Below are 25572 nucleotides of genomic sequence, written 5' to 3'. Positions count from 1 at the left end.
CCTTCAAGTCTTATCGGCAGTATATATTGAGTTGTGTTTCTGAAAAAGTGAATTTGCACTGAGAAATGCAAATTATAGATCATACCATTTGAAGAAATTTATTTGCAAAGTGAAGTTATTGAACCCTTGCTTAAGTTCCTGCAAAGATTCCAACTTTTAGGAATAATACAATAGTATTAAAATAGTATCTTTGTGGCCATTTTTAAAAGATACCCAAAGAAAAATGCTCCCAAATAAAAAAAAATGTTTGAAGAAGGCTGGGTGCTCTATTTACTTATAGATCTCTATGATTAAGGGTAATACATTAACATTCTATTTTGTATGCCTTTCATAACACACACTGGAAAAAAACTGACTTAAAGTTTACTTCCATGTTTATTTCTTTGTTTAAATATTTATTTAACATTGTTATTGATTTCCTTTTGTTTCAGTAAGCCAAATTACTATTTTGTTAAAGAACCAAATCAAGCAAACCATTCAAATACAAAATTATCAAGACACCACTTAACAAAGGACAATAATAACCAAGGAGCCATGATTTATGCAACTTTTAAAGATAATTACATGCCAACGCATAGTAAAATTATACCAGTGCTTATATACTTTAAAAAGTAGCTTCGTTTTTAGCATACAACTACCTTTTATTTAAATTCATTTCATTATTCATATACAAAAGTGTCCTATGTTACAAGGGGAAAGCATCGCTATTATGGTTGTTATAGAAATAATTAATTGATAACATTAATGATAGATTTTAAACTAAAACCTGTAAAATGTGATTTACTTTGAAATCAGAAAAAAAAAAAAACACATGACAAAGTCTACATTTCACTTTTTTAAAAATGGAAGTACATGTACTATATTAATAATGCCATGAAGGTTATATTTTTTCTATCTAAGCTGCCAACCCAGTGGTGATTCACTAATAACCCTGCTGCATAAATAACCATTCCCAGAGTCCTGAAGAATGGCGATCAAAGTCACAGCAAAAAGTTACTCAGCTAAAGCTATTTTAGCCATGTGGAATTAATTATGGTTGTATGAAAGAGTTCAAGATAAACTTGTTAGCACCTTAACTTGTTTACATTTCTCTTTTGCTAAATAATCTAAATATTTAAATCAGCTGCCTTCTGAAACACAGGGTTCGTACCAGAGTCTAAGACTACCTTGATATCTAGATTTAAATAAAAAGGAATTTACATATTGTCAGTGTATACTATGCAGAAAACTTTGTAAAGCAGTAATAAACTGGAGGGATTGCTTAGTTTTAACACGATGCAAACTCTCATGAAACCTAGGAGATAGATAAACCTGCCAATAGAACTGCAATTTCAAATGAAAGACTTTATTGAAGTGGTAAATTAGTGTAAAGAAGGTTTTAAATCAGTTTATTAGCCTTTACGGTTACTTCAGTTGACAAGTAGTACAAGTAGTCACAAAGAGGAGGATAAATTAAGTTGACTCCAGTGAGAAGCATTAGAATTCATTGTGATCAAGAAAGTGAAGAGAATTTCTCTCATTAACGAATTGAACAAAGCAAAAAACAAAAAAATTACAGAATTTTTCATGAAAGACAAGTCAATAGAAGAACGTTTTAAAGCCACTTTTCTACTTTACAGCAAGCAGAATAGAAATTAAGCTTTGCTTTCTTCCTCTGCATTACAATTGTCCAGAGTAGAGAAAGAAAAAGAAAAGATAGCTATTATCATTCTTCCAGCATAGCTTCTATAATCTGCCAATAATATTGGTGAAAAAATAAACTAATTTGAAGTAACCAAAGGTGGAATAAAATGGGGAAAAGGTATCTGAATTGTGTCATATGAAGTAATATAAAATGAATAAAAATAACACTGTAATGGTTGTATCAAAGTCAACTATCAAGTACACCAGCAGTGCCCTGTCAACTGAGCACAACACAGGGCTATTCATCTCACATTTCTTATTCAGCAACAATTTTTAACTACAGGTACATGTAAAATATGTTAGAATAATCCAGAAGAAGATAATAGTATTTTATTAAAGATGGAATAACAAACACATACATACACTTGAGTGATAAAATGAAAACAAGAATCAAAAGCAAAGAAACAAAAGTGTGATAAATATTTTCTGGTTAGAACTTTAATTCACTTGGTCAGTGCCCTTGTCAAATGTTTTATAAAATAAATCATGCAGGTATTTTTCCAAGTAAAAGTTTGAGACTTTCAATTTGACATACGATAAGTTCTATAAAGTTTTGGAAGATTAATATGCTAAATATTGCCATTTTTAATTGACTTTGTCTAAAATCCAACTGTGATGTGTTTATGTTGACAGATAAAAGAGAAGTTGAAAAGTGTTAGAATCGAAAGAATTTTAGAATTAATACTATGCGATAGTCTGTATGTGGCATGTCCCCTAAAGGCTCAAGCTTTGAAAGTTTGATCCTCAATGCAAGAATGTTCAAAGACAGGGCTTTGGGGTAGTAACTGAACATGAGAGGCCTGATTTCATCAAGGGATTAATCCAATGATGGGTTCATAATTGAATGGACTTTTGGGAAGTGATGGAAACCTAGGACATGGGGCCTACTTGGAAGAAGTAGGTCACTGAAGTCATGCCCTAAAAGAATATATTTTGTCCCTGGATCCTTTCTGGCTCTTTCTTTCCACCTCCTAGCCACCATGAGATCTGCTCTGTCACATGTTCCCTTTCATGATGCTCCACCTTATCACAGGCCCAAAATGAATGGGTCCAAGTGACTCTGGAGTAGAACCTCTGAAACTGTGAGCCAAAATAAATATTTTCTTCTCCAAGTTGATTTTTTTCAGTTGTTCTGTCACAGTTAGAGAAACTGAGCACACACATGTTCTAAAAGATTCTTAATTGCACACATACACACACACACCTTTTAGCAAATCCAAGAAACATCAACATAGTTGTAAACGATTTTATAGGATTCCTTATTTGGTGTATTGTTCATTGTTCTTGCAAAGTGGTCAAGATTCAGCATGGCTCTGAAGGTTTTGATGCTTTTTCACAGGAAGTTGTACAGCATCTCTTCTCTGAGCTCTTGCTTTAAGAGAACCTACCTCATTTTTAAAATGTAGCCCAGGGATATTGCCTCTGGGAAATATTGATTGATTTATCTTAGAGCTTGTTTGACAAACTCTAGGATATGAGAAATCATAATTTAGATATTATCAAGATAAAACTTAGTGGTCATTTTTATTATTCCAGCATACATAAACATAAAATCAAGAAAAATTATTAAGGAATCTCTTTGTTACTTGTAAGTCAACATCCTGGAAACTCAAATATTTGAACTAAGTATCTTCAGGGTCTACAGAGTTTCACATGTTTTGTTTTTATCCCCTAAAGAACTGTTGCATGGTCAGGCGGAGGACCCTAGCAATGGGGCAACTAGAGAAGCAGCTGTACAAGTGATGCAGAAGACACAGCGACTGGAGGAAAGGGGCAGAAGAATAAATGAGTTAATTTGAGCAGGGAAATGGAAATGGACACTAGCTCAGCTGATCTGAAAAGAAATGTTGGTGGCTCAGTAAAATGGGAGTCTTTTTACATGATTGAAGTATTGAGCTTTGAAAAGACAGATGGTTTAAATTCCATCCAGATCTGAATCCATTCATCCTTTCTGTCACTGTTGTATAAGGCACGTTTCTGAATTAAATCAATCACATTATCTCTTTTCTGTGAACTAAAGTATAGCACAAATCACACCCACTCCTTTAGTTTAACTACCTATGCATATCTTAAGTCCATGTTAAAATCATCAGCTCCTGGGCAGCAGGGGCATCTCATCTGCAGTGTGTCATGCAACACTTTCAGCAATGTTGTGCAGTTTGGTTTCTCATTTACTTGTTACATGAGCTCTGCAACAGATTGGGGATACTCATAAGAATTACTATTGTAGCCTAGTTCTGGGTTCAGTGCTCTAATGGATGCAGTTGATTTGAAATACATGACCTACATTTTCTAGTGAACAGTCCTGGTCTATAAAAAGATAGAACACAAAGTTTAAAAAAAACCCACATAATAAAACTAAAAAAAATTTGCAAGTTTTGAAAAGTTAAAAACATTGTCTATCTCCTGTATAGTTTTACAATATTGATGTGATCGTTTAGCTTTGATCAAATTTGCCAGTTTCGGGCAGGTGTGTCAAATGTAACACTTAAGTAGAGTAAGGTTAGATTGACTACTTTCATATGTACAAATGCTGCAGGCTTTCCCAAAATAACCTCTTAGAAATTTGATCACTGTTTACTTGAGATTTATGAAGCACTGACTAATATATGGATGATCAAATTCTGTTTTTCTAAAGGCAAAATCAATACCTTCTATGATCTAAGAAAGATGATTTCAAAAACTAAGACTGAACCAGAAATACATATATATATATGTATATGTGTGTGTGTTTGTGTTGTATCCTAATGTTTAAAATTATTAGTTGTGATCTTATCTATAATTTCATAAGTTATTTTGCATGAAGACAGTTATATTTTCATTAACAAAGTCACTCTCCTGTTTATCTTTCATTGTACATTTAAGGAGTCAGTGGAAATTATTTCAAGAAAGGACTTTTTCCTCAAGGGTTATATTTTTTCTGATATTCCTTTGATTTTCATAAGAAAAGGACCAGTGTGTGAGAGAAGAAGAAGGAGGGAGAAAGTTCTGGGTAGTGACATTGGCAAAATTATGTTGTTATGCTGTGTCCATGTATGAATATGTAATGCCAAATTGTTATGTACAACTATAATGTACCAGTAAAAATGTGGAAAGAAAAAAATGAATTTAGATTTTAGAAAAGATCTTTTATTCCCCACTCATTCAGGGAACCTGGGCAAGGGGACATTCATCCTTGCTGTTGTAGTATAGTTGGTACAATCACCCTACAAAACTCTTCAGGCAATATCTGCTAAAGTTAAAACTTTTGCCTATATTATGATGAAGTCATTTGATTTCTAGATAAATACCCAAGAAAATGGGTTCTCCTTTAATCTCTACAGAGCATCCTATTGTCCTCAGTAAATATAATTGGAGATATTCAGAATTACCACTATAGCCTAATTCTGGACTCAGTGATTTAATGAATGTAGTTAATATGAGATACATGACCTGTATACATACATTAACTATAGGTATAATTAATACATAATTATACATAATTAAGTACCATATACACATAGTATTTAAGTGTTTATGAATGAGAAAATGGATAATAAATGTTTATAATGCTCTTTAAATATAACTAATAGGTTAAATTAAGTTTACTATATTTTGTATAATAAGGTACTAAAACAATAAATGTGGTTTTAAAAGATTTCATAAAAATATTAATAATTAAATTGTGTTGTTACCATTAAGGGAGTGAAAACTGAAGCCAGAGAGTGGGAGATTATTTAAAAATATGCAACTGACAAAAGACTTGTACTGAAATGTATGAAAAATTCTGACAAATAGTAAGGAAAAGGCAAACAACTCTTTTTTTTTTTCTTAAGTGGGCAAATGGCTTAAACAAACACATCACAGAGAGAGATATTCACAATTAATGAGGATGTGCAGATGGAAGAAGGTGCTCAGCAGCATTAGTTATTATGGGAACTCAAGTTAAAATCCCAGAGATGCCAAATGCTCAAGTTGAGGTGGAGCAAGTGGGACATTCATATCTCGCTGTTGGGGTGTAGTTGGTACAGTCCTGCAGAACTCTCCCGCAACATCTGCTAAAGTTAAACTTCTGCCTATATTATGATAAAGTCATTCAATTTCTAGATAAATACCCCAGAAAATTTGCTGCACCATTCTACATGAATAAGCACAAGTAGCTATATTCATTACAGCTAAAAACTAGAAAAAAACTTCCAAATCTGTGGGACCACCAAACGTACATTAAAAATCACACTTGAATTCCTTATGGTACCATCAAGATGAGAGCTCTTATTTAACAAAAAAGTCAGCTTTTAAATAGTTTAGTGGATTTTGCCAAAATTTATTTTTATGTAATTGTCATAATAATAATTATTATTATACATTATTATTTGGCAAATATTATTTTGGTATGTATTTATTTCCAATGTCATTATAAGACAGTAAAAATATTATTTGACTGTATTTTTGCCTAGTACATGGATGAAATTAATATTTTCCCAAAAAGATGAAAAAGAAAATATCATGATGAACACTATTGAAATACAAACATTGCTCAGAAACTACTTTGAAAATTTACATTCTAATAAAATAGAAAATCTTGAAGACATAAACAAATTTCTAGAGACACAGAACCTACCTAAAATGAATCAGGAGGACAAGGACAATTTAAACTGATCGATTTCAAGCAATGAAATGAAATTGAAGATGCCATCAAAAGCCTACCAACAAAGAAAATTCAGGACAAGACATAATCTCAGCCAAATTCTACCAGACCTTCAAAGAAGAATTAATACCAATACTCCTCAAATTATTCTATGAAATAGAAAAGGAGGGAACCCTTCCAAATCTAGGCATTAGATCAGAGATCTTGTACCTACTGAAAGAAAAGTAAACCCAACTCAGAAACCAGGAACCAAATACCTCAATAAGACTCCTAAAGTAAAAAAAGTAAAATCAAGATTCAATAAATGGGATGGTATCAAACTAAATAACTTCTTCACAGCAAAGGAAACAATCAAGAACATGAAGAGATAGCCTACAGAGTGGGAGAAAATGTTTACCACATGTACCTCAGATAGAGCATTAATCTCCAGGATATATGAAGAAGTAAAAAAACTTAACACCAAATAAACAAATAGCCCAATCAATAACTGGGCAAAGGAACTAAAAAGGCATTTCACAAAAGAAGAAATACCTTCAGTCAACAAATATGTGAAAAAATGTTCAACATCTCTAGTAATTAGAGATATGCAAATTTTAAAACTACAGTGAGATTTCATCTCACTCAAGTCCGAATGACAATCATCAAGAATTCATGTAACAATAAATTCTAGAGAGTATGAGGGATAAAAGGTATACTCATACATTGCTGGTAGAACTGCAAATTGGTGCAACCACTCTATACTACAGAGATCCCTAAGAAAACTTGGGAATGGAACCACCATTTGACCCAGTTATTCCACTCCTTGGCATATACCCAAAGGACTTAATTATATTATATTATAGTGACACGGCCACTTCAATGTTTATAGTAGCTCAATTCACAATAGCAAAAATATTTTGGGGCCTAGGTGCCCTTTGATAGATGAATGGATAAAGAAAATATGTTACATACACACAAAGGAATATTGCTCAGCCATAAAGAAGAATGAAATTATGGTATTTGCCAGTAAATGGATGGAACTGTAGAGTATCATGCTAAGTGATAAAGCCAATCCCCAAAAAACCAAATGCACAAAGTTCTCTCTGATATATGTGTGATAACACCCAATAAGGGGGAATGGAATAGAAGTTCATTGGATTAGCCAAAGGGGAATGAAGGGATGTGATTAGGAAAGACAGTAGAATAAATTAGACATAACTTTCCTATGTTCATATATGAATATACAACCAGTGTTACTCCACACATCATGTACAACCACAAGAATGGGAAGTTATATGCTAGTATAATATGTCAAAATACACTCTACTATTATGTATATCTAAAAAGAACAAATAAAAAATATTTTCATAAGAAAGCAGAAGAAATTTAAGATTTGAAAATATATATTCATTTCTTAAATATTTGGGGAATCAAAAATATTGTTTATTTAATTTTGCTTTTGAGTGAGTGGAGTACTTTTAAGTACTAAAACTGATAACCTAATGTTAAATGAATTAGTTTTCTGTTTATAAAAATATTGGGTAAAACAAATGGAGCAAAATAATATATTCAATATACTAACAGAAGTATCAGAAGAATCAAATGCAGAAAAACCTTACTTCTTGAGAGATCCGAGATGGTGGAATAGAGGAGGTCATGTTCCTGGCTGCTTCTTGGTGTGAAACCAAGAAAGCAGACAGGCAGCCTCTCTGCAATGTGGGTGAACAAAAAAGTGAGGTGGACTGAATTAGAACCTAAAAATGGACATTCAAAGCAGACTGGGGACACAGGAGCATTAATATAGTAAAATAAGGAAAAACTCCCCAGCACCACAGTTTCTGCCACAGCTGATCTGGAAACTCCAACTGGAGAGGTCCAGAGAATAAAAGGAATCCATATTTTTGGGAGGCCTGAGGCATGTCTGGGTACAGAGAATTTAGAGAGCAAGGACATTGCCCAACAAACGTGGATATACATGTGTGGTTAAAGAAGTCGCCATCTCTCCAGGCAGTGTGCAGAGGACAGAGGAAGGACTCATTTTGCAGCTTTGGTTCAGGGGCCAGCAATGGAGGAAGACCATTCCTGGCAAACCCAAGTTTAGTTTGAATTGCAGGCGCAGTAAACACATGCTGCATGATATAAAGTGCACTTAAGTGACCAGGAGAAAATCAAATGTGGAGAGAGATTTACACAGAGGACAACTGGTCATAGAAATCCACCTGGCTCTACCTTTCCCCGTCCAATCCACCGCTTGCAGGACTGGCTGGGAGAGACATAACTGCCTGGGAACTCGGAAGAGCAGGGATGGGAAAGACTGCTTGGAGACTGAACCCCAGACCAGGAAACATGGGATCTGCAGGTGACATAGGAGACTAACAATTGGATCCCCCATCACACAAGTAGAATCCAGGGGAGATCCCTGGGGTAAGGTCTTCCAGCATGGACCAGTGAGTTCCGGGTGCTGGAGATGCACTGATTTAAAATTTCCAGACCAATTAGCATTCAGCGAAGAGCTTGGAGCCCTCCTAAGCCTAAACCCTGCCTCCGGAACTCTGCCAATGGTATTACCACTCTCACTCTACCAATCCAGAGGGCAGAGAATCCACTCCAGAAGACCCCACCTAAAACTGCTGAGAAGAGAAGCTGAGAATATTTTTAACTATATTGGAAATAATTCTTTAACTTCTCAGTAAGATCTTTCTTTTCTTTCCTTTTCTCTTTTCTTTTTTCTTTTCTTTTCTTTTGTTCCTAATTCTTTATCACTGTATAATTATGACCTTAATGGTACACAGACATTTATACAGTTTTCTACTTTTTTCTTCTTATCTGTAACATTTTTGAGGCCAGTTATTTTCAATGGATTAGTTTGTTTTTTTTTTTTTTTTTTTTTTTTGAGCTAGGATGTTTGACAAGTGTTTTTTTGTTTTGTTTTGTTTTGTTTTGTGTCATTTTATTTTTATTTTAAAATTTTTAGAAAGTTTTGCTTTATATATATATTTTCTTCTACCTGTTTCCCTTGATTATCTCCTTTCTTCTGCTAACAGCCAACCTCTATTGTTCTCTCTTTCATATTCCTTTAATCTTTTATTTCTGTCTTCTCTCCTCCCTCATAATTGTCACATCCTATATCACTTGTTTTTTCTGTCTACCATTTGAAAATGTAAAACATTTTGCATACTTGCTGTTTTTATCATAGGCAATAACTGATCATATTATTTCTGTTTATTGTGATAATTAACATTGTAGATGTCATTGTAGGAACTATTTGGTTTAATGCTGCAAATAGTTTACATTGGTTGTTTTTCTAAGTTTTCTCCTCCTAAATACTGAGATACTGAAACCTTTAGGGACACTATAAGTCCACAGGGTAGAAACTCTACTGCCCCAGATTCATGCTGTTAGATGAGAAGACACACAGACAATATGAAAAAGCAAGGGATCAAATGACCCCAAGCAAACCAAGAAACTCCAAAAACAGAATCCATTGACACCACAGTGGTGAAATGTCAGAGAAGGAGTTTAGAATATATGTAGTTAAACTGATCTGTGAAGTAAGGATGATGTAAGAGCAAATACAGGGAGCAAAAATCACTTCAATAAACAGATTCTGAAAAAAAAAAAAAAACTGAAATCTTGAAATGAAGAAAACAATAGACCAAATTAAAAAATTAATAGAAAGCATCACCAACAAACTAGACCACTTGGAAGACAGAACCTCAGGCAATGAAGACAAAATATATAATCTTGAAAATAGAGTTGACTATGGAAGATGCTAAGAAACCATGAATACAAATTTCAAGAAATATGGGATAAAATGAAACATCCACGTTTAAGATAGATTCAGGATAGATGAAGGTGCAGAGATACAAACCAAAGGAATGCGCAATCTTTTCAATGAAATAATATCAGAAAATTTACCAACTCTAAAGAATGAAATAGAAAATGAAATACAGAAGGCTTACAGGATCCCAAATGTGCAATATTACAACAGACCCTCATATCAAGGCACATTATAATGAAAATGCATAGCATACAGAATAACAATAGAATTTTAAAGGCCAAGAGAGAAAAATATCACATTACTCATAGGGGGAAACCAATACCAAACTCAGCTGATTTCTTTACCCAGACCCTCAAAACTAGGAGATTCTGCACTTCAGAATATTCTCAACAAAATATTCCATGAAGATGAAATGAAAATAAACCAAATGACCAGGAACACAAATCACATTTCAATAATAACCTTGAACATTAATGACATAAACTCATCAATTGAAAGATGGGACAAAGAAGGATATTTCAAAGTGCTTAAGGGAATTATACATCAACAGAACATAACAATCATAAATATTTATGCCCCGAACAATGGAACATCTACATTCATCAAACAAGCCCTTCTCAACTTCAAGAATCAAATAGACCATAACACAATAATACTGGGTGACTTTAACATACCTCTCTCACTACTGGATAGACTTCCCAAATAGAAACTAGACAAAGAAACTATAGAACTAAATAATACAATCAATAATTTAGACTTAACAGACATATATAGAATATTTCATCCATCATTGATTGAATACACTTTCTTCTCTGCAGCACACAGATCCTTCTCTAATATAGACCATGTTACGTAAGCTATCATACATGTTGGCATACAACTGTAATATTACATTATTATATTTTTAGCATCTGTAGGGTTATTTTAATAACTCCCTTTCCATTGATATTAATTTTTCTGTTCTTACTTTTTCTTGATTAGACTCATTTGATTTTTATCAAATTTTAGCTATATCATTTCTTCTCTATTTCATTATTTCTGCTCCTAGTCTTATTTTTTCCTTCCTACCACATAATTTGAAAATAATTTGATTGTCATTCTTGTTTCTCTCTTTACAAGTACCTTAAGTTATAAATGTTCATCTTAGTACTGTTCCATCTCAGAGATTCTGATATTTTAAGCTTTTACTATCACATAGTTCAAAGCACTTTTTATTTATTTTTCTTGTGCTTTCTTCCTTGGCCTCTGAGATATTTCTAAGGGTGCCATTTAATGTTGAAATAGTTGACATGTGTGGGTGGTGTTCTTTGCATCTTAAGGGTGATTGATTTCTGATATAAACCATGTAGGAAACAGAGTCTACATGATTTCAAATTTAAAAAAGTAATAGAAATACTTTTTATATTGATTTTATTTGTTACATACTTGTCAAAACTTATCAAATTGTATACTTCAAATATGGATCTTATTGTACTTCAATTTTACCTCAATAGCTTTGGAAAAAATTAAAAAAAAAAAAACCTTAGTTCTTGCCCCATAATTCCTAATCAGTGAATAAGTCATTAAGAGATTATTGCCACTTTCAGAAGACAAAGGAATTTATCAGTTACCAGTGTCATGACCTAGAAAAATAAAATATTTTCTGATTATTGTCAAGTTATAATAAAGCTTTACTAATAAGCTCAAAAGAAAGGAGAATACTATAATGAACCATCATTTGCCTATTGCCCAACACTGGTAATCTGAAACTTTTCTCCATTCTTCAATATATTTTTGGTCAGCATTTCATGCATCTTAAGTAAGACCTATAAGCTCTGACATTGGATTTAGATTCATTAAGCATTTCTTGATCTTCAAAAGATTCTGTCCTCTCTGCTTAGTGATATTGTTCAAATTTGGTGGACTGCCCTCAGGAAATGATTTCTCAATTTCAGTTATTTAAATTTTCTCTATTTAAAAAATCATAGTTAGAATATTAAACTGGATGAGAAAGCTCCAAAGGTATTTTACTTATTAGTCCCTGTCTTGATTATTTTCTCAGTGACCTAGATAGATGTTTTAGAATTACTGACACATGTAATGTGGGTAAATCTTTAATGGTTTATGCTAAGTAAGGGCTACTACTGTATGATTCAACTTTTTTTTTTAACCAATAGTCTGAAAAGCAAAACTACAGGGAGAAAATATATGCCAGTGATTGCCAGGAAGTAGGGATAAAGGGAAGAGACTGAAACTGAGAATGATGAGACTGATGTGTTTGACAGAAATGCTATATTTACCTTGATTGTGATACTGTTTACGTGACTGCATGTGCTTGTCAAATCCATCAAGCTGCACACTTAAGAATAGAGAATTTTACTGTGTACAAATTATATTTCAATATATCCAATACACTCAACTGAAATACTAATCTATCAAGAGGCAGTCTGATGGACTAAATACAATGGGACTACTATCTTCCCCCAATGGAATAGCATACTACAAATGCAGTTGAAACTAGAATTTAATTTAGGAAAACTACTTCACATTTTTGTTTCAGATCAAAATTGCAATCTATTGAGATATTTTATGTGTCTAGGTTGTTTAAATAAAGTTTAGTATTTACATATTAAATGTTTTAAGATTATATTTCCTATATTTAAATCTTCCACATGAACTTGGCAAGAGCTTTTGGAATCTTCATTTTGCTATACTGGAGTATCAGGTATTCCATAAAATTTTGTGTGCCCCATCATTTGGTCTGCAAGTTTTCTTTCTAGAAAATTTACGTTCTGTGTTAAAAAGTCATTGTGAATTTGTTTATTTTAGTTCTATACAGGATTATACAGATGGTATGATCTGTATATGGTGACAGAATCTAAACTGATATAATATCTTTGTAAAGGAAGTATCAGATGTTCTGAGTTAACAATTTGAATTAATTTTTGAAAGAAACATTTTAAATCTTTCTTTTAAGGCCACTAGTGATAACAACTATAAGATTTGTTTGGTTCCATAAACTTTTATATTTCAAAGGGTGTTTATGTATGTTAAAGGATAAAATACATAATATTTAAATATTGTACCAAATGTATCTTAAAATGCTATATTTTCCATAAAATTTAATATATATAAATATTGAATCTTCATCTTTTTAGATTAGATAATAGTACTCTGTCTGAACTTGCAATATGCCTATCCTTCTGAATTATTCTATGAAACATATACCACACCCCCCCACACACACACACACACAACTGAAAGAAATATACTTTCATCACAAATTTGTGTTGTGATTTAAGGTATGGAAACACATTCAACTGTAGAACAAAATGCTCATCTCCCAAACAAATGGGAAGAAGCATCTTACCCTGTCAGCATTCATTGGTGAGAAATCATTATTTACTCTCACAGAGAGTCACAGAGAGTGTCCTTTGTTTTGTTTTATTTTGTTTTAGTTTTTTGTTTTGTTTTGTTTTGTTTTGCTTTGTGTTTCTGCTGGGAATCAAACCAACAGTCTCACATGTTAGGCAAGTGTTCTACTGCTGAGCTGTAAGTTCAGCCTCATAAACAGATTTACATAATAAAATATTCTACAGTTCCCTGTTACAAGATGTGCAAAACTATTTTAAATTATGTCATATTCTCAGAAATGAAATTCTATAGATCTGATATTCTTTAATAGTTTGTTCTTTTTATTTACCCATGAATTTCAGTAATTACATATCTTGCAAGATTCTCAAAATAGAAAAATTATAATGCATGAGAAGGAAAACACATATTTAAAGCAACCTTACTTAATTTCTGGATACTTGAGCTTTTCTTCCTGATCATGTACCTATTCTCAGGGGATACATATGTATCTGATGCTTTCATGAGTGTTTTCCATGTTGGTAAAGGAGAGCAAATTCAAAACAGTACACAGAATAGGAGAAATTAGCTTACAGAACTGGATATAATTTAGGGCACGCACATTGGGATTTGACTGATCTTAAACGTACAGATTTATCCATCTTTCATAATGTCTTATTTATTGTACTGCATATAGAAATGTCAATGAAAACTATTAAACCAAAAAGTACTTTATGAATATCATAAAGTATTGGTTTGCATTGCATTTCAATCAAGAATTACAGCTAATCCAAAGCACTGTTCATTATCTTTCTAGTTCAGTTCTCATGATACTCGCTAGAGACCTATCTTTTTAGTTCAGTTCCCATGATACTCGTTAGAGACCCCATGGGCATCTGAAAGGTCCTTTTCAATGTCACCAATAGACACAGGGGCTGAGAGGAAACTGCCCCTGAGTGGCAGGATGACTTTTAATACTGAAAAATACTACCTATCATTTTATCTGTATTGAAGTTCATAAAAAGAATGCAGAAATAAAAGTGAGAACTCTACTAATAAACAAGAAAAATGTTCTGATAAATTTGAAACAGCTAAGAAGTAGCTAAATTAAAAAATATATAACTCCAGTGAAACATCACAAACTGCATTTTTTTTAATATGCTGAAATATACATGCTTTCCTTTTCCACACCGTATGCTTGCTCCCAGGGTGCTAATAACAGCTGAAAAGATAGGACAGATCCCAACTTTAAACAAAACATGAATCAAAGGGAAAAAATCAAAAGTAACCAAGTTTACCAAAAACGTCAAGACTGCAGAATTGGCAACTTAAGTGCTAAATTCAATATGGCAAAAAAAAAAAAAAAAAAAAACCTCACATTTTTATGTACCTCTCCCTAATAGTATAACTTCTTAGAACTAAAATCACAAAGTAGTAGATGAAGAATTCTAGACTATAAAGAAAATTAATTTAAAGGATACTGGTTAAGAGAAAGAGAAAGAAAGAAAGGAAGGAAGGAAGAAACAAACAAACAAAGGAAGAGAAGAAAGGACAGAAGAAAGTGACTCAAAAATTAAAGGAACACACCAATAGGTCATTCCTTGAAACACTTGTAGATCACTTTATAACAACTTTAAAAAAATTTAAAACTCAAAAAATGCAAAATTATACAGAACAAAACAATTTTGCACAATCCTTTCCAAAACAGTGGTTCATCTTACCTCTACTACTAGCTGCTGAACAGATGGTGATGCTACAGGATGTAGACTTGAGTTACCCCTTAAAGGACTGTGGAGGCTGATATAGGCCACAACGTTTTTTTGGAGAACTTTTTTGAAATCCTGAAATTAAAAAAAAAAAAAAATCTATCTTTAACATAAATAAAAATAATTACTTTATTAGTTAAATGTTAAATAATAGTTTATAATTAAAATCATTACATTGCATTGGTTTGTTTTTAAAAGCACTTATAAAATAAGTCAAGATTAGAAGAAGATTGTAAATAAGGGTGGTGAGGAATTAGATACAACACAGGATAAAATATTTTAAAACATGTTCTGACAAAAGCCAAGTTTTAAGAGAAAATATTCTTAAAAGTACAGCATTGTATGGAATGCAATTACAGAATACAGAATGGGTATCTTCTTCAATGAGAGCACTTGGTTTTATAGAAATTGAGTTAGACAACAGACATGGATGAACTACTTCCATGGTTAATAAAATGAGTCCCTTCCTTTGGAGCAATGAACTATTCTTAAAAAGTATCTGTTATTCTTAGGGAAATGGGGCATTATACAATTGTGAACCTGCAGATGCAATCTTATTAAAAAACAATGTATCTCATGCACATTAAATGACATAAAATGATTCAGTTGTTAAGTTTTCCACTTGTCTGCTTCCCCCAACCCTACAAAATTGAAGACTACTGATCATATTAATAATGTACCATTAAGAGGAACTTGTGTTATTTTCCTGTTTTCCTTACACAATATTTAATGATTAATTCTTATGTGGAAGTTCCATAGAACATCCTAAAAACTATATTAAGTCATGTCTTCAGAAAGTATTTTTTCTCTTTCAAACATGAGGAGAAAGACTACAGGACTTCTATCCCTAGCAAATCTTACTCTCCTTTACATTGAAAATTCAGCTATAACTCTGTAGGAGAGGTAAAGAGACAATTATTTGAAAATTTAAAATATCTTAAGTAAACAAAAATAATACATTTTAATCTTGAATAATTTACCCATAAGCTGACTCAAATAATGTCTATCATTACATAAAAATTATGAAAAAACAGTTCTTATTTGCATGCTATGACATACACACAGTCTGTACATGCTGGTTCATATAATCCTATGAGAACCCCACAAAATAGACATTAGTGTACTTATTTGAAGATTCCAGACTTAGAGAATGTTACATGTTTTACAGAAGAAAGAATTTGAACTCTGATATTTTTACTCTAAAATTTGTAGTATTTCCAAAATATTAAGTGAAAATTAAACATTCTTCACAGAAGAAATGGCACTTTTTAATAAACCTATTCAATAATGTTATAATTTTCTTTAATGACCAAGTTCAGTATTCAATAAATGCTCTAAAATTCTGTCACCACAAATCCCATTTTTAAGTTTATTGGCCAATATCACCTAATCCTCTTAACTACCACTGTGGGTTTCCAGGGGTTTCTATGCAAGCAAAATTAAATAGCACACCATGGCATGTCAATGAGGACTTCCTCACTCTTTTTCACCAGAAAATACACTTAGAACTCTAGTTGGTTTAATTTAAAAGAAAATATTTCATTCTTAAATGGAGTAGATGTCGGAAGGTCTACCAATAGTTTTCTAAATTTCTCCTCAATTGGATGGTTACAAAATATCTTTATGGATTGTATTAAAATAATCTCTGGATACACAGAAAGTTATAAAAATATATTTTAGATGGACTGTATATAATTACACAAACAACTCTACTTCATGTACAATCAGAGAAACAAGTTGTACTCCATTTGTGTACAATGAAACAAAATAAATAAATTAAATATATATATATATATTTTATCAGTCAACAATGAAACTTGTATATTTTTCACCCTTTTTATTACTTATATGACTTTGTCTTTCTACTCATACAAAAATTCAGAAGGTAACTAAATGTATAATCAGTTGTCTCATATATATATATTATACAAATGAACCTTTACCAGCAAACATTTTTTTTTTTCCTTCTATGGACTCCCACATTATAGTATTTGGATATTTGGCATCTTATAGAAAAAATATAAAATTACCAAAAAGCACAATAGATTCATTAAAACTTAAATATAAATTTAGATTTTGTTAAACACAAAAATATCTCCTCGATTTGAAAAATTAACTCCTCACATACGTGCAAATCTATATTGTTTCAATTCACAGTCTATGATGCTTGAGATTCAATTAAATTCAAGGACTTTCTGCAAGGTAATTTCCTATGCATTTGGGTTCAGGATATTTAAGTTAGGAAATAATAATGTTAGACAACAGTACTTTGTGAACAAAGTTTAGAAATATATATAATTTATGACTAATATAAGTTGTGGAAGTTAATGTAGAAGATTGTAGATGTAGTGAAATAAATAAGCATATTTGGAGTTTGAAAAGAATCTTAAAGACGTTTTCTTAATATTTAGAAGAAAATTGAAACACGATTTCATTGTTTCTGAATTATTTAAAATAGTCAAAATCACAAACATATTCCCTAAATTATTTTTATACTTGTTCGCTAATCTTAAAAGTAAGTAATTTGGAATAGGAATTTGAGAGGTTGGTTCAGCTTTACATTTTCCATCTTACTTACAAATTTGTCAACTTAAAAAGGTTCTTAAAGCAATAGAATTTCTTCATTTGAAGTGATTCTTTTGAATATGGAACATTCAAACCACTAATTTGCATATAGAAAAGCATTTCAATTTGCAGTTTGTAAATCTTGCTGAACTCTGCACTGTTAAAATGTTCTCATCTTCACAATTTTCTTCCCTTCAAATTAAAAAAAAACCTTGCTATTTTCTTTTCTACACTTTTGATATTTTCTTTGATATTCAATGTTTTTGAGTTCTTAAAAATAAAAGAAAATTTCACATAGGTAGATATGTTTTCCCTCAAAGCTGAGGTAGTGAACAAACTAAGATATCAAAAGGTTTTCAAGTTGAAATTATGTACTTGGAGGTCTATAGATTGCCATTAAATCTTTTTTTTATTATAAAAGTAAATAAAATATGTAAGAGTTTCACAATGTTTCCATTGTTGTTAATATGGCATCGATCCAATAATGGGTTGTCATATTCCATTAAAAGTACAGTACATCTATGATGTACAGACATATCAGAAGCATTTGATATTCCAATTGTATCCTGTTTGTGCCCCATTGTATTATTTATTTCATTAAGGCACAGGTTTCCTATGGTAGTTAGGCCGATAGACAAGTGGGTAGGAAAGAAGTAGAAAGAACATAGAAGTGAAGGATTGGAGAGAAGAAAGGGAGGAAGGAAGGTAACTCCTATTTGAATCCAATCTCGATATTGTATAGATAACATGTAATGCTAAGTTAATTGACAACATAGTAGATTATAGATGATTTCCTAATACTAGATAATTCCTGGACACCATTTATTTTTTGTTTTGTTTTTGCTTTTTTTTTTTTTTTTTTTTTTTTTTTTAGTGTAGTGGTATGTATCAACCGATCCTTTTCTTTTCCATGCCTATCAAGGTATCTCCTAAGGAGAAGTTCAATAATTAAGTAATCACTATTATGGGTGATAGCAGAGTTTGTAGTTCTGGTAGCAAAAGGAAGATTAGTTGCAGATGATACACAATTCACTCTAAGTGGGTCTACTTTTAATTCACCATCATTCTTGCAAGTAATCTCAGTAGATCATCAGTTATGAATCCTGGTTCAGAAGCACATTACTATCTTTGGAAAAAATTTACATTGTCTACCAAAAGAGGAAAATATTATTATTATTATTATTAATGGTTTACCTCTCCCCATTCATATGAGCCAATATTGCCCCAAGTTGTTCCTCCCCATGAACAGAATACAATAGTGCGGTCTGGTCTCCATCCTTTCTTAACTCTTAACATCAAAGCTCGGATAAAAGCTGTGATGATTGCAGTACTACTGGCCCATTCTTGTCCATTATAACTGTATCCAGCATAATGGTGACTGCCAACTATAATATACCGGTCTGGAAATAGAAAGAAACAAGAGCCATTAAAACAGAATATAAACCTTAACAATAAATTTAATGACATTTACATAATCCTGTTGCACGAGTAAGCAACAATTAAGCAAAATTGTTCTAATAATTGAGACTACTTTAACATTTTTCACCCTCTGTTTTGATTCACACATCTGTGTATATCAAAGCAGAGGCAGCTGTTAAACCCAATTATGAATCTGAAGCTTAGATCCATATAACTGTCCTTTGCAACATGAATATTAATTAATGAAGTATACAAATATGCCACAATGAAATCTTTATCTAACAGTTTTCCAGAATCCTCGTGGGAAGGGTCCTATAAACAATGTGTGCATACTCAGTAAATATTAAAGAACTATTAATACATCTGAGGAAGCAGTTACTCAGTAACTGTAAATATTAAAAAATGTGGTAGTCACGTGTGGATTTTGTAATAAATGAAGTGTTTAGGCAATTAATTATGGATTCCAACTTATGGTTTTAGTTCTACTCCATTCTCTGATGAAAAAAAAATGAAATTCAACAATGTCCAAAGTCATTCAGCTACTGTAAAAGTTGCTTTTTCATATATTTAATTTCATATGATTATCCAAATTCATTAGACACACTGTTAGAAAAGTTTCCACAACAGATAGATGTGGCCCTGTTAAATACATATTGACAACTATTGTCACCCACATTTCTGTACTATACAGTGGGATAAAAATATACCCCCATTGTTGTCCGTGAATGTTACCAATAAAAATAACAGAACTAAATTTATTTGATCAAGTAATCCTTTATGTGTGTGTCAAAAGTTTTCTTCATTATCTTTTCAATATGACATATTTCATAACTCAATAATGAAGTCAACTTGGGTTGAGATCCAGGTTTTGTAACTCACTAATTGTGTGATCTCAGAAAGTTTATTTAAACTTTCTATGCCTTAGTTTCTTCAACTTTAATATGGAAACACGTATAATGTATACATGATTTACTACTTTTAAGTGTGTTACACCATAAGGCACTTTGAACAGGGCCTTACACAAAGTAGGTCCTACACCTATGTGAAATAAATGAATCAGCTTGTGACTTCATGACAACAAAAAAAAGAAATGTCATTGCATGAAGTAATCTGGTTTTCACACTGATTTTGGAACCAACAATGGATCTGACCTGTCACCATTTTATTAATATTTAATTAATGGTATGCATAGTGGGCCTACAAATATTGAAAACTCAGAAATTTATTCACTCATCTCCCAAACACAAATGAAAATTCTGCATGAGATGTCTTGATTCCAAATAAAACACATTAAAAACAATATTAATAATTACAATTTTCAATCACTAAGAAAATCATGTGAATAAGTAACCAATATTTTTGTATAGAATTCAAACTAAGCAAAAATTTACCTTTGTATAATATACACTGAAGAATACTAGTGGAAAAATTATTTTTTAAAATATTTTTTGGTAGATTGAATTTCCTTTACCCTGAAGTTAGTATAATTTTGTTTAACTAGGTTTTCCAATAACAACTTGCAAATACGGCAATGATAATGAATATTCTAGTGCTTCCCTTAGAGACCATTATGATGGAAATTTGTTGGAATGGTTGAAATAAAATAGCAACAATTCTCAAATTCATTTTTATCTTGCGTTTAAAGACACCATCATCGGAGCTACAATATTGCTAATACAAGGAAATCAGAGAGAATACACACATTTTATGAACTTTTTAGGAGTTGACTGGCAAGAAACCGGGAGGATATAAAGCTTGATCTCAAAACTCTCTGAGTTAGCAATTAGGTTAATTTGACTAATTCCATGGAGAAGAATAATTCTCCAAGGAGAACTTGAGTAAATGTCCTAACCACATTATTATAGGGTGGATATGAGGTGTCCCCTCAAATCTCCTGGTAATGTGGCAATATTCAAAGGTGAAATAATTGGATTGTGTGAGGTATATGCTATTCAGTCCATACCAGTTTGGACAGACTGGGTGGTAACTCTAAGCAGGTAGACCTGCCTGGAGGAGATTGGTTACTGGAAACTTGCCCTGGAGGGGTTGCTCTTACCTGTAGGCTCTTCCCCCATGTGCTGTCTCTGTCTCTGTCTGTGTCTCTAGCTCTGCTTCTTCACCTCCACTTGGTCTTTCCCCCATGATGTGCTGCCTCACCTTGAACCCAGAGCAATGTCTGGAGCCAACTGTCTATTGACTGAGACCTCTGAAATCATGTCCCCTCCCCCAAAAAAACTTCCTCCTCTAAGTTGTTCTTGTGAGGTATTTTGGTAACAGCAACAAAAAGACTAACAAAAACACCCATCAACAGAAGTGGCCCAAGTTTAATAACAATTGTTGCACTCTATACTGTAAAACATGCAAATCAGACAGTAATATGTGATTCAACCTTATGTATTCAATAGTATTGACATTATTCTCTTACTATATGTGTCATTATTTTTATCTTTTTACATCTATGTAATATCATCTGAAGAGTCCATCAGCAGCCCATAACAAGGTGTAAAATGATTTAAAATTTAATCAGATGATCATTTACATAAGCACCTTCAAAACATAAAGCTGTGCAAACATTAGGAAGAAATGTCAGCAGAAAAAGGATCAGGTGTGAACATCAATTAGCAATGAAAAATTACAGGTGAAGATAAAAGCATTTATGTTTAAAAATGTATCATTAAAAACTAAAGCATTTTTAATGTTTTTTTCTTGATAAAAATAAATATTTAAATGTTATATAGTGAAGAAAAGATAAAACAGAAAACATTGACTTTTGCATCATATGCCAGCTTAACAAATCTAAACTCCTCCTTGTCTCATTCCCCTCCCCTGGTGCACACAAACTCCTACTGAGGTTTATTTTTGAAGAGATAGGAAAGAAAATGAAGAGATACTTCTTAGTTTTATAGTGATCCACAGAGTGGCATAAACTTGTAGTTACATCTAAAGTAAGATATTAAACTATGTTATTAAAGTACTATAGAATATTTCCTGTTAAAGTTTCATATCAATTGTTCATTTTAAATATTTAATTCTACTTACCTGGAGAGGCCACACCCTTTATGTATCCAATAACATTAGTGACTGTTTTAAATTGCGTGACTGTCTGAATTTGCATGCTGACAATTCTTACTTCTGAAAGAAAGAAAAGATGTTTGTTGTATATATTCTGTTGATTTTTTTTCTTAAAAGATTAAAATTTATTTATCTAAAACCATCAGGAAAAGAATTCCACACTCTTGAAATTTTCAGAGAAGCAAAGTTATACTTTTTTGCCAAATATTTATTGAATACTTAATGAAAAGTCTATTTTAGCTGCTTGTTATACAATGATGACTAAGATACAGTTGGTAGCCTGGTAGGACTGCGGAGTCATAAATAGGTGACTCTAACCTCACATTCAGGGTTGCAAGGTGGTTCAACATGAAAGTACACAGAAGAAAAACACATTGCATAAAAAGAGAAAAAACGTAAATAAAAATATTTCCTGAGAAATTATGAATATTTTCCTATCTTAAAAAAAAAGAAAATAGAAAACGTGGAAGGAAATTTAGCCATTCCAGTGTGGCTCATTATTACATTAACACTTTGAGAAGTATCATACAAATGAAAAGGGTATACTACAGCTATATATATTTTCTTACAGTTATATATATTTTCATATATTGGGTTCTTTATTTCCACCTATGTTCATAGGGCCCTCACTTCTACTCTAAATCCTAATTATGCACCTCTGAGTTCTTCTATGTATTCTTGAAAGACTTTTCTTTTCTTTTTTTTTTTTTTTTTTTTTTTTTGGCAGTGCTGGGGATTGAACCCAGGGCTTTGTGCTTGCAAGGCAAGCACTCTACCAACTGAGCTATCTCCCCAGCCCCAATTTTTTTTTTTTTTTTTTTTTTTTTTTTTTTTTTTTTTTTGCGGTGCTGAGGATTAGAACCCAGGGCCTTGTGCTTGCAAGGCAAGCACTCTACCTACTGAGCTACATCCCCAGCCCCTATGTATTCTTAATATTGAAAACTTTGCAAATAAGCCAAAGACACCAGTCAGGAGGGACTAGGTCACAGCCCTGACATGGTCTTTGAAGATCTTTGATCCTGATGTGTTATTCCTGTGCCTGGTTGGTCCTGGGCAGTCTGGGTGGGATGGGATTCTGGTGAGGTGTAAGAGCAACCCAGTAAGGTCAGGGGTCCAGGCAGAGGGTACCACTTAGAAAGCTGTTCATGCTAAGCATCTACCCTTTACTGGCAGGCCCTCTGTTGTTACTTCTTACTGCTTAATGAACATTATGATAAATATACTATTTCTTTCTTAAGTGGTACAAATTAAATTTAAATTAACAACTTAACTGGAAAACCAGTACACTGACTCTGTTAAAATTATAACTAAAGAGTAAAGAGGTTCTGTGAGAATGCCTGTATGCCTCACCTCTGGGTAAAGAAAATCTACACAGAGTGCAACATGGTGCTTTTAATTAAGATGGTATGCATTTTTGTTAGTTGGTTTTCCAATCAGTAGACGATGCTTTCCAGAGCAATTTCAGGTTTTTTGAAAACACAAAAATTCAAAGTGTCCATTCTCTCTCCTACCTCATAAGTAGTATTTTGCATTAGTGTGGAATATTTGTTAAGTTGAAGGGCCCCATATTTCTTTTTACTAAAGTCCATAATTTTCATTAAGTTCACTCTGTGCTGTACATCCTGGGGTTTTGACAAATGCATAACGATATATATCCACCACTACAGTATCATACAGAATAGTTTAACTGCTTTAAAAATCCCTGTTTTCCACCTATTCATCTTTCCTTTCTCCCTGGCAAACTCATCTTTTTTACTTTCTCTATAGCTTTGTTTTTTCCAAAAAGTCATACAGTTGGAAAATTATTTTCGTATTTAATGTTCTTATAATTCTCTGTTCTAGATTTGTTCCAAATCATCAGATAAGTGCAATTTCTTTTTCCTCCAAACCCTTGGATTTAGATATTGATGAAGAATATTTTCTGGTTTTCTAGCACCCAATATTAATTTTTTTTTTTTTTTTTTTACTGATTCACAGTGAGTAAACCTCTCAATATGTACAAAATACTGCTTGGAATATTATCTTACATTGATAAAGGGCCTTACAATTTACAGTATTCAGTTAAACACACACATACACACACACACACACACACACACACACACACAAACAGTACTTCTCACTGAATCTGTCATCCTTGAAACGACAAATAATGAGTCATATTTATTTATTAAATACAACACATAGCAGAAGAACTAAGGTTCAAACCCAGTTCTTCACATAGTTAACATTTTTACTTAACAACAAAGTTTTTTTTGAGACTCCATATTAATTTTTTTGTTATGAAATATTTATCAGATAGCTAAAAGAAAAAGAACTAAGACAATGTAAAATAATGATCCATATTGAAATTTGACAAGTTTGTTTTCCTGTATTTCTTTCATTGATGTTCTTCTCTAATAATAAAATTAATATAATTTTGCTGATTTCATTCTTACCCTGAAGTTAAAACTAATCATTTTCAGATAAGTACTTTGATATATTGAGAGGTAGGTAGAAATAAAGAAATATAGGCAAAGACACAAACATATCCCACTATTTTTCAGGTTTTGGAGTTTTACATAAATTATGCCATATTTTTCACTTAGTACTACATTTTTCACAATTTTCCATGAAAGTGGATAGAGATCTGTATTATTTACTTTAGCTGTTCAATAATATTTGGATTTTGGATCAAGCCCAACTTATTATTCAGTTCAATTAATGAGGATTAATGAGGTCAATTCCACTTTTTTGGCATTGTGCTATAGCAAAGAACATTTTAAAATTTTTTGGTGCACAATGTGTTATGCTAATACAAGTGGAATTCCTAGCTTATAATGTATGAATATTCATCATTCAATTTCTTGTCTCTATACTTTGTTTTCCTTTGTACTGTTTATCACTGTTGTTTTTTTAGAGGGCTTTTCTGATGAATATTATTTTCTTACTAATTATGTGTATTAAAAAAACTTGTTTATTTTTGTACCATATCTATTTTGTCTAAAAATTAATATATCAAATTTATCAATATTTTTACCTAGAATATGTTGATGGGATTGTTTGTCTTGGCTTAGGAAACATGCTCTTATTCTGATGACAAGAAAATGTTCTTTAAGTGTTTCAAAACTTCCTAAAATAAGTTTGCGAATTTATGTCTTTCGTGTAGCTATGTCTTGAAATAGGCATTTGATTTTGTCTCTGGCTATGAATAGGCAACTGTTCTCACATAATTTATTGAATAATTAATTTTTATTCTCCTTGAAGCTGTTTTCATATATAATAAGCTCTAATTTATTTTTAGCCTTACTATTGCGTTTCATTTAAATCTTTGATAACAAATTATGCACTTTATAATATCTAAAATGGCA

At 32.1% G+C, this 25572-nt stretch overlaps 1 protein-coding gene across 5 annotated transcripts in view; it reads right to left on the bottom strand.

The window, feature by feature from the left end:
* The window catches only part of Naaladl2 (N-acetylated alpha-linked acidic dipeptidase like 2), a 1279203-nt gene that overhangs the window by 309672 nt on the left and 943959 nt on the right, over positions 1-25572 (bottom strand). For all 5 annotated transcript variants that reach the window (XM_047564210.1, XM_047564211.1, XM_047564209.1 and 2 more), the window contains 3 exons: positions 22190-22282; positions 18926-19131; positions 15122-15241 (listed from right to left, as the gene is read on the bottom strand). In XM_047564210.1, coding sequence (XP_047420166.1) covers positions 15122-15241; positions 18926-19131; positions 22190-22282 — 419 coding nt within the window. The remainder of the gene's footprint in view (positions 1-15121; positions 15242-18925; positions 19132-22189; positions 22283-25572) is intronic.

Source organism: Sciurus carolinensis, chromosome 9 (genome assembly GCF_902686445.1).
Source record: "Sciurus carolinensis chromosome 9, mSciCar1.2, whole genome shotgun sequence".
NCBI classification, from domain to species: Eukaryota; Metazoa; Chordata; class Mammalia; order Rodentia; family Sciuridae; genus Sciurus; species Sciurus carolinensis.
This window is presented reverse-complemented; position numbering and strand designations above follow the sequence as displayed.